The sequence below is a fragment of the Patagioenas fasciata genome, chromosome 2 (assembly GCF_037038585.1).
Source record: "Patagioenas fasciata isolate bPatFas1 chromosome 2, bPatFas1.hap1, whole genome shotgun sequence".
Taxonomy (NCBI): domain Eukaryota; kingdom Metazoa; phylum Chordata; class Aves; order Columbiformes; family Columbidae; genus Patagioenas; species Patagioenas fasciata.
Genome location: NC_092521.1, coordinates 23718744 through 23733667, shown reverse-complemented (window position 1 = coordinate 23733667; position 14924 = coordinate 23718744). Strand labels below are relative to the sequence as shown.

Sequence of the window (14924 nt, the reverse complement as noted above, 5' to 3'; positions counted from 1 at the left end):
TTTCAAAATATGGAAAGCTTATGTTGGCAGCGGCTCATACAATGTAATTTGTGGAGATGGAGACTAATTATTCCCAACTACACAGTGTATGCCTCATTCTGGTAACCGACAAGCTTTTTTGGAATACAGAAAATTGTCTCTTTATTTTGGCATTTAGAATTTATGTATTTACTGACCCACAGCCCAGTTCTTTATCTGAGTGATTCACAATATGTTCGTGTCTGTACATGGCTGGTACACAAAATCTAATACACTATCAGAAGGAAAGAACCTCCACTCTTTCCTCTTCCCCAGAGAAAGATGCTACATTTAATCTGATGGGTTTTGTTACCTTGGTTAGCTTCCTTACCCAGTCAGCCTCAGGCCTTGCTGGGACCCAATCCAGCAAAGCTTTTAGCACGTGTTTAACTTCCCTGTGTCACAAGGATGGAGCCAGGCTCTTCTCGGTGGCAACCAATGGTAGGACAATGGGCAATGGGTGCAAACTGGAACTCAAGAGGTTCCACTTAAATATAAGGAGAAACTTCTTCACAGTGAGGGTGACAGAGCACTGGAACAGGCTGCCCAGGGAGGTTGTGGAGTCTCCTTCTCTGGAGACATTCAAAACCCGCCTGGACACCTTCCTGTATAACCTCATCTAAGTGTTCCTGCTCTGGCGGGAGGATCGGACTAGATGATCTTTGAAGGTCCCTCCCAATCCCTAACATTCTGTGATTCTGTGTGATTAAAGTTAAACACGTACTTAGGTGCTCTGTTGAACTGGGGTTTCTCTGAAGTAAGGTATGTGGGATGCCAGCCTGTTTCTTTCCATAGTTGTGATCAATTCTAGCCAACTTTGTGGGATTTTTTTCATAATATATTTCATGTCAAGTTGTTTTTGACTGTTGATAAGAAGATACCTCCACATCAATAATTTGCAAGTGTGCATACACACATGCAGAGAACTTTAGCTTATCTGTAAATTTGTAACAGTCTGAGAGGGAAGTAAAATACAGATAAAAATAGCACTGGGTGTATTTCTTAGGCCTACTAGTTCATTTTCATTAGTTGTGTGCCAGTGATGGCCACTCAAGGTGACTTTTTGTAGCAATGTAACATTCAAAGCAACTGTCAATCTCTTCAGTCAGTGTGAAGAAAGCAGCCAAAGCAAAGAAGACAGCAGCACCTGATGCCTGAAAGATCAAATCCTATTTGATTTGAACAGAACTACTTGATGCAGTTGGACTGGATGACTTCTGGTTCAGTCATAGCGTAGTACAAAGAATGAAGCTGACTTCTTTCACCTTGTGTAGTTCCAGTAACAGTTTTTGACATATTGATTTGTAGGCCATTTTGTTCCAGCTCAGCCTTGGAGATGTCAAGCTGACCTGGATGAGGCATCTACGTTACCTATCCAGTAAATGAGGAGTCAAAAATAAGAAGAAACATCACCCTTTCACCTAAAAAGAATAAACGTGCTGAGGCATAATGCTCCTCAAAAGGCCATGATGCTTCCCTTTGGAAAATGGCCCAGATAAAGAAATATATTCTTTAAAAATACAGAAGCCCTGTTGCTGCAAACCACATGAAGGATGTAAGGAACAGAGAAATGGCTTTGATTTTGTCGAGAAAGGCCATCCATAGTTGCAATGTGGGGTCAACTCAGAGAGCAACGTTAGCCACACTCGCACAACATTTCCCAGTTGAATCCTGAGAGCAAATAAGAAATCGAGAATAACTCTTCGGCCTTTGTGCTCTCAAGTATTTGTGAAAATAATTACTTAACATGGTAGGGATGTCTGTGAGCCTTGTCCTATTGTACCATTTGTCCATTTAGATGCAGATAATTACAATCTCACATTACCATCCTTTTGGCCTCTCTCAACACTGTTTTCTTTTCTGAAAATCATTAAGCTTATGCTAGGCAAACCAGCAGTCTGTTACAACTCCCTGATTTTCTCTCAGCTTTCCAGGTATGACATAATTTAGAGCAGCCGCCTCTAAAAATGTAGCAAACCCTTAGACTGGCCTTGAATGAAATGAACCGAATTCATGTCAGTCACACCAATGCAAAGTAAGCAAGAAAGGAATAAAACAAGTATCCTGGTGAAATATTTTTTCTCTTCCAAAGCTATTGCTTAAATGTACACTCCCACAACTAATTATACCGTCTTGTAGTCTCTCAGGTGCTTCAACTCCTTATTTTAAGCTGCCTAATTTGGTACTGAAGAAAGCCCTGAAAGTAAACAGGTAAGAATACAAAAACTGATAGTGTCTGAGCAAGCTTGAAACAAGATTTTTTTTTCTAAAATCCAACCTATCTTTCCATTAATTTAGCTTTCTTGTTGCCAGAGATTATATTCTCTGGCCGTTTCAATTGATGCTAGCCATGTAAATCCTTTGGGAATTAATGGAAGAGAGACTTACGTGTTGCCAGACCACAGATGAGCTCATAGCCACACAAGGAAATTAATTAATAAGGAAAGACTGAGATGCATTAGTTTCAGTCAATTTGCACATTCCAGGGATCACTAGTAAAGTAACTGTTGTCATAATATTTTTTCTTTTAATATTAAAAAGTATTTGGACCACACAACTGAATCCTGCCCTACAGAGTCTTCAAAATTCTGTGCTACAGGATGTACATGTGTAATTCCATTCACTTGTCTGGTAGACACATGTGCGTTGCAGGGCATAATTTGGCCCATCATTATGTTTTCCTAACATAAATTAACATTTTTCCCAAGCTACCAAGCCAAACACAACAATAACTACTGCCAGTATCTCTACAGTAAGATCTAAATATAAACTCAGGGGCTACAAGATGCTTACCATAGTGTTGTAATTTGGATCCATATTGAAGGCTGGAGAAGCACTGCACATTTTGGAGAGCTGCCCATCATTCTCTGCTTTCCTTAGAACATCATAAATGGGTTTTGGAGGTTTCTGATCACGTAGAATATTTTTCAGCTGGCTCTCCAGGCGTTGTGTGGCATCATTAACTACTTCAAAAACCCCAAAGTCAGAGTTAAATTTAACTGGCTGGGCAAAAGTCTGCAAAAGAAGTTTGGATAGCTTATAACATTGTAATAAGGTAGCTTTTTCATTTAAGAAAGTTACTTTTTACAGTATAGAAGCATCCTACAGAATGCAAGCTGGTACTATGAGGCTTCTTTCTGTTGCCTGCTGTAGTTTATGTCTAGGGCCCGGAATAGTAATTTTTCTGCATTCTTGTTCTTTAGTCTCTTTGCTGCATAGCTTTTCAAAGCATTCCTACTTTTTATCTTGGCTATGCTTAATTGTCAATAACTTAACCCATTCAAGATCATAGACCATTCTTTTTCACATGCAAATAATAGATCCAGTACACAGATGTCTAGAATATACAATTCACAGTGACGTTAGGAACTGTTCTGCAGGAGACTACTTACCAATAGGATCAGACCTCCAGTGTTATTCTCCTGTTCATTACCACAAACGATCAAGGACTGAAAAGATTAGCAATGAAGCTGACCTTTTAAGTGTGAGATGTATCTGAGAAAGATGAATCTGAAGGTTTCTATATGTAGGAAAGGCTTCTCACCATATCGTTACTTGTAGGTCAGGCATCTACCAGAATCTATGGCCTGCAGTATGTTTTATTATACATCACTGGTTTAGCCAGGTACTGTGTAATACATGAGATAGACCAAACTACAATGTCAGCTAAGTAATTGTAACTTTTGTCCATTCCAAAACACCCACTGCACGTGTACACATTAAAACAGACCCATCTTCCTTCCTTTGAGTTCTGGTACTAGGTATTTCCTTAAAAGCATGTCTTTCAAATTCTTTTACTTGAAATGAAGAGGAAAAATGTGAATGGATTTTACAGAAGTAATAGGGGATACCCAAGGCAGTTGTGAATACGAGATTATATACAACCAGAGCATATAACCATCTCTGCACTGAGCTGGAGGACAAGAAGGCATGTTGTATTTAAGAACTGAAGAAAAGCCTGGCCATATCCAGACCCAGTGCCAAAATTCTTTTTGGCTTCATTCCAGGCAGGATCCCACCTGGTGTTTGCACAGTTGTCATACCCCTGTGCTTAATAAGATTATTTTATTTTTTCAAGGACTGTATTTTTAATTTCCTTTAACTTTTTCATATATTACATATATACACATAGACATAATTCATGTATGCTGAATACATGCTACATATAGTATAGAAATATATTACAGACCAATTTTATTCTTCTTCACACCTATATAAATCCAAAGTAACCATGTCAGTATAAGCAATTTTGTTGCTTCTGTTTGAAGCCACCTTGTTGATCAACATCTTGTAGAGCAATGCCCAGGATCAAGCCATGTGGCTGCAAGATGTGGTTACAACATCCTCTACTTACCCCATAATGTCTCACTGTGGAGGCTCAGCCTGGCAAAGCATGTAGCGTGTGAGAGGTGTGAGTGTGCGACTGGTGCCTGTGACATCAGACTGCCACTGCTCACAGCCACGCACTGAATTGCATTAGTCTGCTTAGTTACCTAACTTCAGCTGAAATCACAGCTTGGTTTTTGTTCTCTGACACCTTGTGCTTCTTTTGGCAACAAATTTCTCCAGGGTGCTCTGCAGGTTTTAGTGGTTTTTCTCCAGATGTACAGAACAGCATTTTAAAGAGGCTTTTATGTGTAGTCGATTTCTCTATACTTCTTTCAGAACTCCTCCCAGTTTGCTATATGTACACTCCATGTACTTTCAAACCTAATTTGGGCTGCCACCAGCTTGTAAGTGACTAACTGTGCAACCTTAATAACTTCCAAATGTATTCTTTCTTATTTATTTTTTCATGCTTTTAAAGGGGAAATGGAAGAAAATACACTAAGAAACAAGGTGCTTCAGTTTCTCAGGATTTGAAACGCTCTTGCTTGTGGAAAAAAGCAAACAAAGTGCAAATTCCATAATCCAGGGCTATGTGACTGGACATGACCAGATTATTCTAGTTCCATGTTATGCAGTTTGAAAACTAAGCAAAGACAACATTAGCTTATCACACACATCTACTTTTATTTAATCCTTTGTAACTCACTCTAAATCTCATATTTTCAATACGCATTCTAATTAACTGCATAGAAAACACATGACAACTTTAATGTAGTGAACCAGATGCTAGTATTAATTTTTAAAATGTAAATTACATTGCTATTTTGTGAGTCTGGCTACAAATCATTTGTAAGACAAATATACTAATGGAACAAAGAACACACACTCATCAGACAAGAAGATTAAGACTTCATACATGATACCTGACTGAAAAAGATGGTTCTAGTCCAGACTTTTGGGGTTTGGACCAAGGTGTAGCTACCTGTCCCCAGGAATATCAAGACATGCATAATTCTTATATCAGGCACAGAGTAGCCAGTAGAGCCCCTTTACTTGACACCAGCAAGACTACATCTGGGTAACTGCATTCAGTTTTGGGTCCCTAGTACAAGAAGGATGTTCATATATTTGAGTAAGTCGAGCAGACAACCACCAAGGTGGCTAGAGCACTTGTCCTGTGAGGAGAGGCTGAGGGCTTGTTTAGCCTGAAGAAGAGTCAGCTCTGGGGGGACCTAGCAGCAGTCTTACAGTACTTACAAGGAGGTTACTGAGAAGATAAAGCCAGGCTTTTCACAGAGGTGCCTCAAAGGAGGACAAGAGACCATGATCATATGGTGAAACAGTAGAGTTTTCAACTGTGTGTAAAAAAAAAGGTAATTGTGGAATGATTAGCATTGGAACAGAATGCCCAGAGCAACAGTGGAATCAGTTGTTGAAGATTTTCAAGACAAACTGGAGAATGTACCAAGCAAGCTGGTGTCAAAACTAAGCACTGGCCCTGCTTTGGTTGTAAGGCTGTACTACAGACCTGCCTGAAGTTCCCTCCAGCACGAGTGATCTATGATTTTGTACAAATACCAAACTCTCATCAAAGTATTGTGTAAAAGCATTTTAGAAGATTTTAAGCCTTTCTGGGGGAAGTGTGTTTCACTTGCTTACTTAAGAAAACTAGAATAATAAATGAGAATGGGTTTAGAACCATATTAAAAGAAAAGATAAATCCTGACCTTCTTAACTCACGCCCACCACAAAAACAGAAGTAATAATGTTATGACAAAAACCAAATGGGAACACAAACCAAACAAACAAACAACCCCACCAAAATCAAACCTGATTTCCTGTAGAAAACATTTTCCCAGTTACAGTCCAGGACAGAGGCTCAGTCAATCTCTTTTCCTCTCAAGTATGTGAAAAACATTGGAGCAAACACACAATCTAACCATTTGCACACATTACAAGCCACAGAAAAAAAGCCCAGCTTCATACCCTGTAGAGAACTTAAAATCTTTCCCACAAAAGCCAAGTGCTGTAAAATCCTACAGTGTTTAACAGGACAATAATCAGAGAGGTTTGTGGCACCACCAATATTCTAGGTCATTGAAATAACAAGGAATCTCTTCAGTGAAGATGCCTGTGTTAAGGAGTGGATGATAGCCTATGCCATAAAGGAAGGGGAAAAAAATATCCATGCCAATTTAATATCCTAAAAAATGTCTTTCTTACCCCACATTTGGCAAGTGCTGGCTTTTTACAGACAAGTAAAATATACTAACGAAAGACTGAGTATCCGTGCATTCTTCCCTGTATTCTCTCTCCAGTTTGGGCCAATTTTTCATGCTTTGAAGACAGAGAGGGAAAACTCAAGATCCAAATTATACCTCAAGATAACAAGAAAAAATAAGTCAGGTTTGGCAGAAGACTTGAAGCTTGGGATTCATACATTATCAATTCAGCACAATAAACAGGATAAACAAGGAGCTGAGAATATCAACAAGTAAGAAATCCACAGACTTTGCAAACTGTTTCAATCACAGGCAATTCTCCCTTTGAGCCCAGTGTGACCAGTGTAACTCAGTGTAGTTGTCTCAGCTTCAGAAAAAAATCTCCAAGCAAACAACAAAAAGCTGTTTTCAGATTGTGGTAAAGCAATACTATTAAATAAATAAACGATTGCATGTACATTTTTGATAGCAAAGACATTTCTTAGCTGTCAAATGCACATTGAATATGGTTTCAGCTGAAGAATAAATAGAATCCATAATTCTGAAACTTAAAGTTATGCACTTAACTGAAGGGAAGGCAAATTTCTCTCACTCCTCCCAAAACAGAAACCAAAACAGCATCCATCACCATGTTTCCAGGATATCAGACACATAAATCTCACTGTTCTCTGCCTTAACAGTTTTCAGATATACTTCAGATACACTTAACAAATGTGTAAATATGCTCACTGCATCCCTCTCTGAGCAATGAAGTTTGATCCCAAAAGAAACAGAATGACCACAGCTTGGCCACCTCTTGGGCTAAGGCCCTGAAAGAGTGGGAATGAATAGGGACCTCATCCAGGAGTTTTGCCAAACCTTCCTTAACACAGGTATGTGTGTATCATAAATAAATGTCAGCAAGAGTACAAACCAGAAGAGAATTTGAGCAGCTCTAAGAAGCGCCTGGAAAATGCACAGAGTCAACAGCAACTTTCCCATTGACTTTAATGAGTTCAGGATTTCCCTTCCATTGATGAGTAAAAGACACAAGTCACAATGACATACCACAATCTAATTAAGAGATAAGAGAAAAGCGTTTTTAGTAAACCTGTTATCAATAAGAAACAAGTTGGGAGAGCTTAATTCGCTTCCTTTGAATGTCAAAGATAGCAAACAAGTTTTAGTCCTGGGTAAGACTCAGGCCTTGCTAATGCAAAACCCTTTTTAAAAAAGGTTGTGTTGGCACCTGCAGCCTCCCTTCACACACCTGGAAAAGACAAGAAGAAACTAATGAGCATGTATTGATGCCTTGAATTGAGGCACTGTAATTCCTTCATTTTCCTTTTTTCTGTTATGAGCAGAGAGCTTTTGTAGTGAGAACAACTTTCAAAAGTAGTCGTCTTCAAATCTGAAGTCAATAAAACTGTCATCACTTGGTATCTTTCTGCTGCAAGGGAAACTCACAGTCAGGGTCTTGCAATGAAGAGCGGTATCTCCTGACCAGGCATCAACTGAGGTGCAGTGAGCTCTTTTGTCTCTAGTGCAACTCTTTGAGGTCACAAAGAGGACTGTGTGTCCATCAGGATCACTGGTAACTGGAAAGTGAGGGGTAAGGCCCCAGCATGGACTTGGGGTAGAACAAATAACAGGCAGCTTGTAGAATGCAGGAGAAATGATCTGCCATTACTGAGCTTTCTTACTGTGATCTCCAACACTGGGCTAGATGGCAATTTCTGACTTCTGAATTTCCATTCCTGGCTAAACATGGAATCATAGATTGGTTTGAGTTGGAAAGGATATGGTTGGCTTTCTGGGCTGCAAGCACACATTGCCAGATCACGTTGAGCTTCTCATCAACCAACATCCCCAAGTCCATCTCAGGGCTGCTCTCAAACCATTTTCTGCCCAGCCTGTATTTGTGCTTGGAATATTACATATTTTTGGATGTTTTAAATACATGGATGAAAGATTCAAATTCTAGGCATGCCTGACTAGCTAGAAATGGAAACATATCCAGGCCAATGTTTCTCCTAAATCTTTCATTTTAGATTAGTTTCTAAGGAAGGTGTAACTCATTTGTATGTCATGTAATTTGTTTCTGCTACTGTGAAATCACTGTACTACTGGCAACAAGTGCCCTCATGAGGGTTTTTGTGTTATTTTGTATTTCAGAAACATTTGCTGTATGAACTATCCTTCATTATAGTACATAGATATTTGGAGTACCTAGATATTAATGTCAGATTGTATTGAACATTATTATAACAGGATCATTTAAAGGACATACTGTAAATCAAAGAAAAAAAATCTGTTGCTGCTATAGAAAGTCCCCAGTGATATTATTCTCCACACACTAGTGGTGCATTATAAATCAACGCAGAGGCAGTCTTTTAAAATAAGCATATGCTACCTCTGATTTCTTGTATCAAGTCACACAATATTTTCAGTTTAACTTGTTGCCTAACTACTAACACACCTGGGTAATAATGTTCCCAGGCAACCATGTATAAGCACAACAAGAATAAAGCAATGGAAATCTCAATGTGGTGTTTTAGTAGAAGCCTTCTGAGAAGAGGAGGGAAATTGAGAATACAAGGTATTCAAACCACAGAACTCAAGGCATTAATAGAACTTAATCCCGAAGAGGGTAGATCCTCAGGAAAAGATCAAAGAGAAAATAAAACAAATTATGATAATATTAAAGATAAAAATAGCTAACAGAACATCTGTTTTCATGAAGATATGTAAATATGTATGACAGACCACATGTCATCTTAGAAAATCACCAAGATTACCAGCATAAAAGTGTTTACTCAGGAATGTCTGTGAACTCTTTTCTCTGGGCTTCCAGAGCAGTCAGGAGCGCCTGGAACAATCGCTGCGGTTCAGAGCTGCTGAGCTGCGCCAGGACTGCCGGCTGAGGAGTCCTCTGAGGCCAAGGAGAATTTTGGCTCCTAATAGATGTCCTGAAATCTGTGCATGTCCAAGGAGACCCAGAGACTAAGCAGGCTGAACTTATTACCCATTTCATCCTCTGTGATTTGGGGAAAACTTGAAGCATAGTTTCCAAATAAGCAGCAGAGGTGTTGAGGATGGTATTCCTGTGCTAAGAACAATCTGGCACATGGAAGGAGGCCTGGGTTTAAAAGCTGCATAGTTCAGCTTGGATTTAGGTATATATCCTAAAGCAGCTACAAGGCTGGGGGTTGGGGGTAGAGAAAAAGAAAAAATCCAGCCCGCTTACTACACATTTTCTTCCATCTGCATCTCCCTAGCTTTGCAAAAATTCTTCTTAGGAATCTTGCAGTGCAATGAAAGCATGTAAAGGTTGAGTTTCTGAGAGAAGTCAGTATCACTGCTGTGCACAAACCCCACACTGATACAGAGGTAATACCTCCAGATCCTATTTTATGATAAAAAATTGACACGAGGAGCCCGTTCTACCATCCTTAGTTCTGCAACTGCCATTATGGATTATGTGTACTTTTATACAAATCTGTGATGTGGCTTAAGAGAGCACACCTATGTATTTCAATAGTGGCTGTACCATACTCTTACATCCAAGGATCATCAAGAAATATTCTGCCCTTTCCTAATGCTGGTGGTGGTCCCTAACAAGTAAGTTGCAGAAATGGGCATATATTCTCATAGTGCAGCCTGTTGGGTGGAGACAATGGGGATAGTCAGGACCGAGACTACTAAGATGAAGTTGGGAGAGTTGCCGCATTGAGAGAGCAGGACAGTACATGTACCTGTCATGAGAGGGTGGGGAGGCAGGGTCATTGATGGGGAAATGGAACAAAATATAGGGCAACTGGTTCAATATAGATTACTGGGTATGCTGGTTTAACTGCAACTGGATCAGCACAAAGAAAACAGTGAAAGACTGCATCCTAGCTGAAGATGGGAGAGGAAGAAGAAAGGAGCATCAGTTTTGAGGTCTTAACAGCCATGAAGAGAGAGTTGCTTCCTCAGGCAAACTTGTTATTAATCACTGAGTGTATGCTCAGAAGAATGTAAAAGGACAAATATTTATTATGTCAGCATGTCATGATACTGGAATAAAAGTGGACTTTTTATGCTTTTTACATCTCTTTTTCATTTCCTATTAATAGTATTTTGGTGCACTGTGATTTAAATACATAAATTTGCAAGAGAAAAATCTGTCTTCACAAGTCCAGGTATTGCGTTTTTTTTCCTGACAGATAATAACATTGAACTGTAAGAGTTGCTACCACTAAAATACAGACATATTGTAAAAGCTATTTAATTTCCCAGTGGCAAAATGCAAAATGTTCTAAGATGGATTACTTTACTACTAATCTTAGTGAGGTGTTTCTTGTATTTTGCAATGAATTTCTGTAAGGTACTTACCGGAAGGCTCAAAAATTCATTAAAGTAGTCCACAAGCATATCATCTGTGGCTAAGAATTCTTCCTACAAAGAGACAAAGCCACAAAGCAAGGTTTGTACTAACCTGTGCTAACATGGTTTGAATGCACTGTTGCCTCAAACAATTACTTTTCCATGACATATGACATGCAAACTTTTGCAAAATGTTATTTCCCACTTCTGATATAATGATTGCATCTCTGTTATATTCTAGGCATTGCATATCACTGAGGTCCTTAGCAATTTAAAAAACACATGTGAAGGTAAATCCTTTGCCAAAAATGTACAGATAAAGTCTTCATAAACCAAACAACTTGTAAAAGCTGGAAATTTGCATGTTTACTGTTGAAAAAATGTGCACAATCCAACAGTCTAGAAGTTCCTCAGATTATACCTTCCTTTTTCACTTCTGGGAAGGAGGGGAGTATAAAATTTCACCAAACTCTGTTTCTGTACCCACACTGATGTTTGGGGATGATTTGGGGGAATTCACAGATCTATAGTTTGGCTCACTAAGCAAGCAGTATATGCCGTACTTGGAATCTGGCAGCACTGGGAGGCTTTCTGTTGATTTCATCACAAGTGAAGACTGCACCTGCAGGTGTTTTTGGATTCTTTCTGACCCCTGCATTTTAAATCCTGTTAACAAGACTCAAAAAATGTAGAATAGATTTTTTTTTTTTGCTATTGACAAATCAATAAATACGGATCCCAATCTTACTTCTACTGCACTAAATACCATCCCCACCACCCTCACCCGCCATTTCAATTCAACAGAAGGTAGAACATTATTCCACTGGACTTCAGAAATCTGTCTTCAGTATCATGAAGACTTCTGAACTATTTTTAATCATTTCGGTTTCTTGAATATTCTATTATTTCTGCCTTGCAACACAACAAAAATGCACCTAAATCAAATGCTGCTATCAGCAAAGGTCCTGTGACACAATCTTTTTTCTCTTTGTTAAGCTCATAGCACTGTAATACACTACTGAGGAAGGTTGTGTACAGTGTACATCGTGGCATTTGTAGGCAGGCAGTATCTTGATCGAAACTCCACAGTGTCTAACCTAATTAGACACAGCTTGTACCTAGGTAAGGAAGAAATCTTGGGCTAATCTACTTTCCTATGAACCCAGTAAAGCCCCTGTGTGCTGCATGACAAGCTGGAATCAGACCTAATGGTTTTTGCCCAGCCTCAGTCTGCCAATATTTATTCCTTAGTACTTGTGGTTGCTGCTATGACTGATACAGGACAGGCAAATAAGTCCATGCTCATTCCTGGAAAATGCTGACAACACTGAAAGCAAGGCTTTTTGCACTGCAGAGATTGTGCTTTATTTGGATCACAGAACCACAGTCCAATGCAGTTGCGGTATCATGTACCTAGAGATGCTAGGGCACTGATTAGGCAGGAATCATAGAATCGTAGAATCATTTTGGTTGGAAGAGACGCTTAAGATCATTGAGTCCAACCATAACTAGCAGCAAACCTTGTCCCCAAGAGCCTCATCTATACACCTTTTAAATACCTCCAGGGACGGTGACTCCATCACTTCCCTGGGCAGCCTGTTCCAATGCCTGACAACCCTTTCCATGAAAAATTTTTTCCTAATATCCAATCTAAGTCTCCCCTGGTGCAACTTGAGGCCATTTCCTCTCTTCCTATTACTTGCTACTTGGGAGAAGAGACCAACACCCTCCATGCTACAACCTCCTTTCAGGTAGCAATAAGGTCCCCCCTCAACCTCCTTTTCTCCAGACTAAGCAGCCCCAGTTCCCTCAGCTGCTCCTCAGAAGATCTGTGCTCCAGACCATGCACCAGCTTTGTTGCCCTAGGAGAATTTACCCAAGTGTCTAACCCAAAGCATTCTGAAGTCAACAGAAAATGCTAATGCCACTAGGCAATCAATCAGATTCAGAAATCTCAACTCAGCAAGTATTAGCACAACTAACGACAACAAAAAATTATTAGAAACAAGCTGCAGTCTGCCCCACATTTGGTTTGGGTAATGCACAATTAGATTTGACACTGATAAGGGTGAATCTGAAGACAGCTAGGTGTGATAATACCCCATGTAAACATTTTGTTGATTCAAAGGACTCATTCAAAATAATTTCACTTATTACTGATTGAAATATAAGATCTTTAAGAATATACAGGTAACATGTGTTTTTAATTTGCCAAGGATATAATTCTCTGTAGTCCCATATAACAGCAAGAAATGTAAACACAGTGGTTGATTAAACAATAAAATGTTTATGATCTTATTAATGCAAGCTTTACTACTTACTGATCTTACTGCATCTATATACAATATACTTTCCTCTGGTTTTTGAAGGTTTTCTTGCGGTCAGGCTTTTCATTTGAAAGTATAATTGCACTTTCATATTTGCACATTATAGGTTATGGAGTTGCAAATACAATGTTATAGCTTAGATTTTTGTGTCAGGAAGCATTTTGCTTCATTTCTTCCCATGCCATCTTTCCTGCTGCACAGTCCAAATTATGACTAGAAAAGCTGCCTTACTATTGCAACTGGAGGTCAAGGTGTGCTAAAAATTGGTCCAAAACTGCAGTTTTGCTTTCGTGTAATTTGTGTTCAAATAGGAATATCCTGAGCCTGATTTCTGACACTCTTTTAACATGGGAAGGAATTTAAAAATCATTTTGGCAATGGTATACAACCATTTCTTAGATACTTTGTGGAACCAAACTTAATTAATCTGTAGTATTTGAGAGCTTTCTCTATTACTGCCATCACGAAAAACTACAGCAACACAGAAATACTATTAGATGCTAAAAGAAATGCTGAACATGAGTAAAAGAGGCACCATCTTGAAAGGCTTGCATTTCACATTGCAGCACCCACTAAAATGATAAACACCTCTCCACTCTTGAAACATATATAATAAATGGCATCCTTAAATGTCAAAAGTTAAAGTTAGTATAAAACCTTGATCCTGCCTAGAGCTCTGACAGCTCCATGTCCTTGTGTGAGGTTTACCTGGAGTCAGACATTTCTAGTCACACAAAGTAGCCTGCAGGCTCCCAAAAGAGACAGCAATAAATTTATACCTTAAAATACACAGTTACAAAGATATCTAAACTGGGGAAGAGGTAAATGTTACCTAAGCTGCAAGATTTCAGGTGTCGTTTCATATGAGGTTAATATCTACCTTTCAAATGAGAAGAAAAGCATTAGGAAAATACTACAAGGAGCTCTGAGCAAAAGGTAAAAAAGGTAAAGCAGAAGATTTTTAAACCCGTCAAGTTGACCCTTCCAGTTGATTGTTGCCTGCCTTTCTTTCTGTTTTCATCCTTGTTCTCCACGGTTTCCTGTTACTTTGTTTTTCCTAATTATTTTCAAACTAAGTTTTTTTTGTGTGTGATAAAACAGTAAGAAATTACTCAGTACTCCATACTTAGAGGAAAGAAATGAGAAACCAGACTTTCCAAGAACTTTTTTTTTTGCCTTTTTAGCTCTACAGTTGCATGACAAAACAAATGATCAAGCCTTAAAAAGCATACTTACGAACACTTCTTCTGTTATACATGGAGGCTCTGAAACACAAAAGAGAAATATCATACATTATCCAAGCAATACAATCAAGCTTGCTTAACTACGATTACTGAACAGAAACAAAAAGTACTGAGGCATGACAACCTTCTTGGATATTCTGAAATAAAATAACTCAGCCTGAGGAAACAAAATAAACTCCAAGAACATGAAGCAATGCTGACCCGTGCATAAAAAGGTTTAGTATCACAAGAATTATTTAAATATAATTAAAGTATTATTTAACTAGATTATTTCTCACACAACAGTGAACTTTTTGTCAGCTTTCCTCTGTAAAATTGATTACTAGAAACTTACTGGTTTTAATCAAAGTAGAGGTTTGTATGAGACTCTAGAAGACTTGAACAGCAAACATTACAAATCATATGATAAAATTCCAAAAAAAAAGTAGTTATGGGTG

At 38.7% G+C, this 14924-nt stretch overlaps 1 protein-coding gene across 5 annotated transcripts in view; it reads right to left on the bottom strand.

Annotated features, from left to right (window-relative positions):
- The window catches only part of RGS22 (regulator of G protein signaling 22), a 63600-nt gene that overhangs the window by 48179 nt on the left and 497 nt on the right, over positions 1-14924 (bottom strand). For 3 of the 5 annotated variants that reach the window (XM_071803907.1, XM_071803906.1, XM_071803908.1), the window contains exons 2-4: positions 14480-14508; positions 10926-10988; positions 2812-3033 (exon numbers count right to left, since the gene is read on the bottom strand). In XM_071803907.1, coding sequence (XP_071660008.1) covers positions 2812-3033; positions 10926-10988; positions 14480-14508 — 314 coding nt within the window. Of the gene's footprint in view, positions 1-2811; positions 3034-10925; positions 10989-14479; positions 14509-14924 lie in introns of those variants that run through there. The other 2 variants (XM_071803909.1, XM_071803910.1) reach the window with 1 other exon arrangement.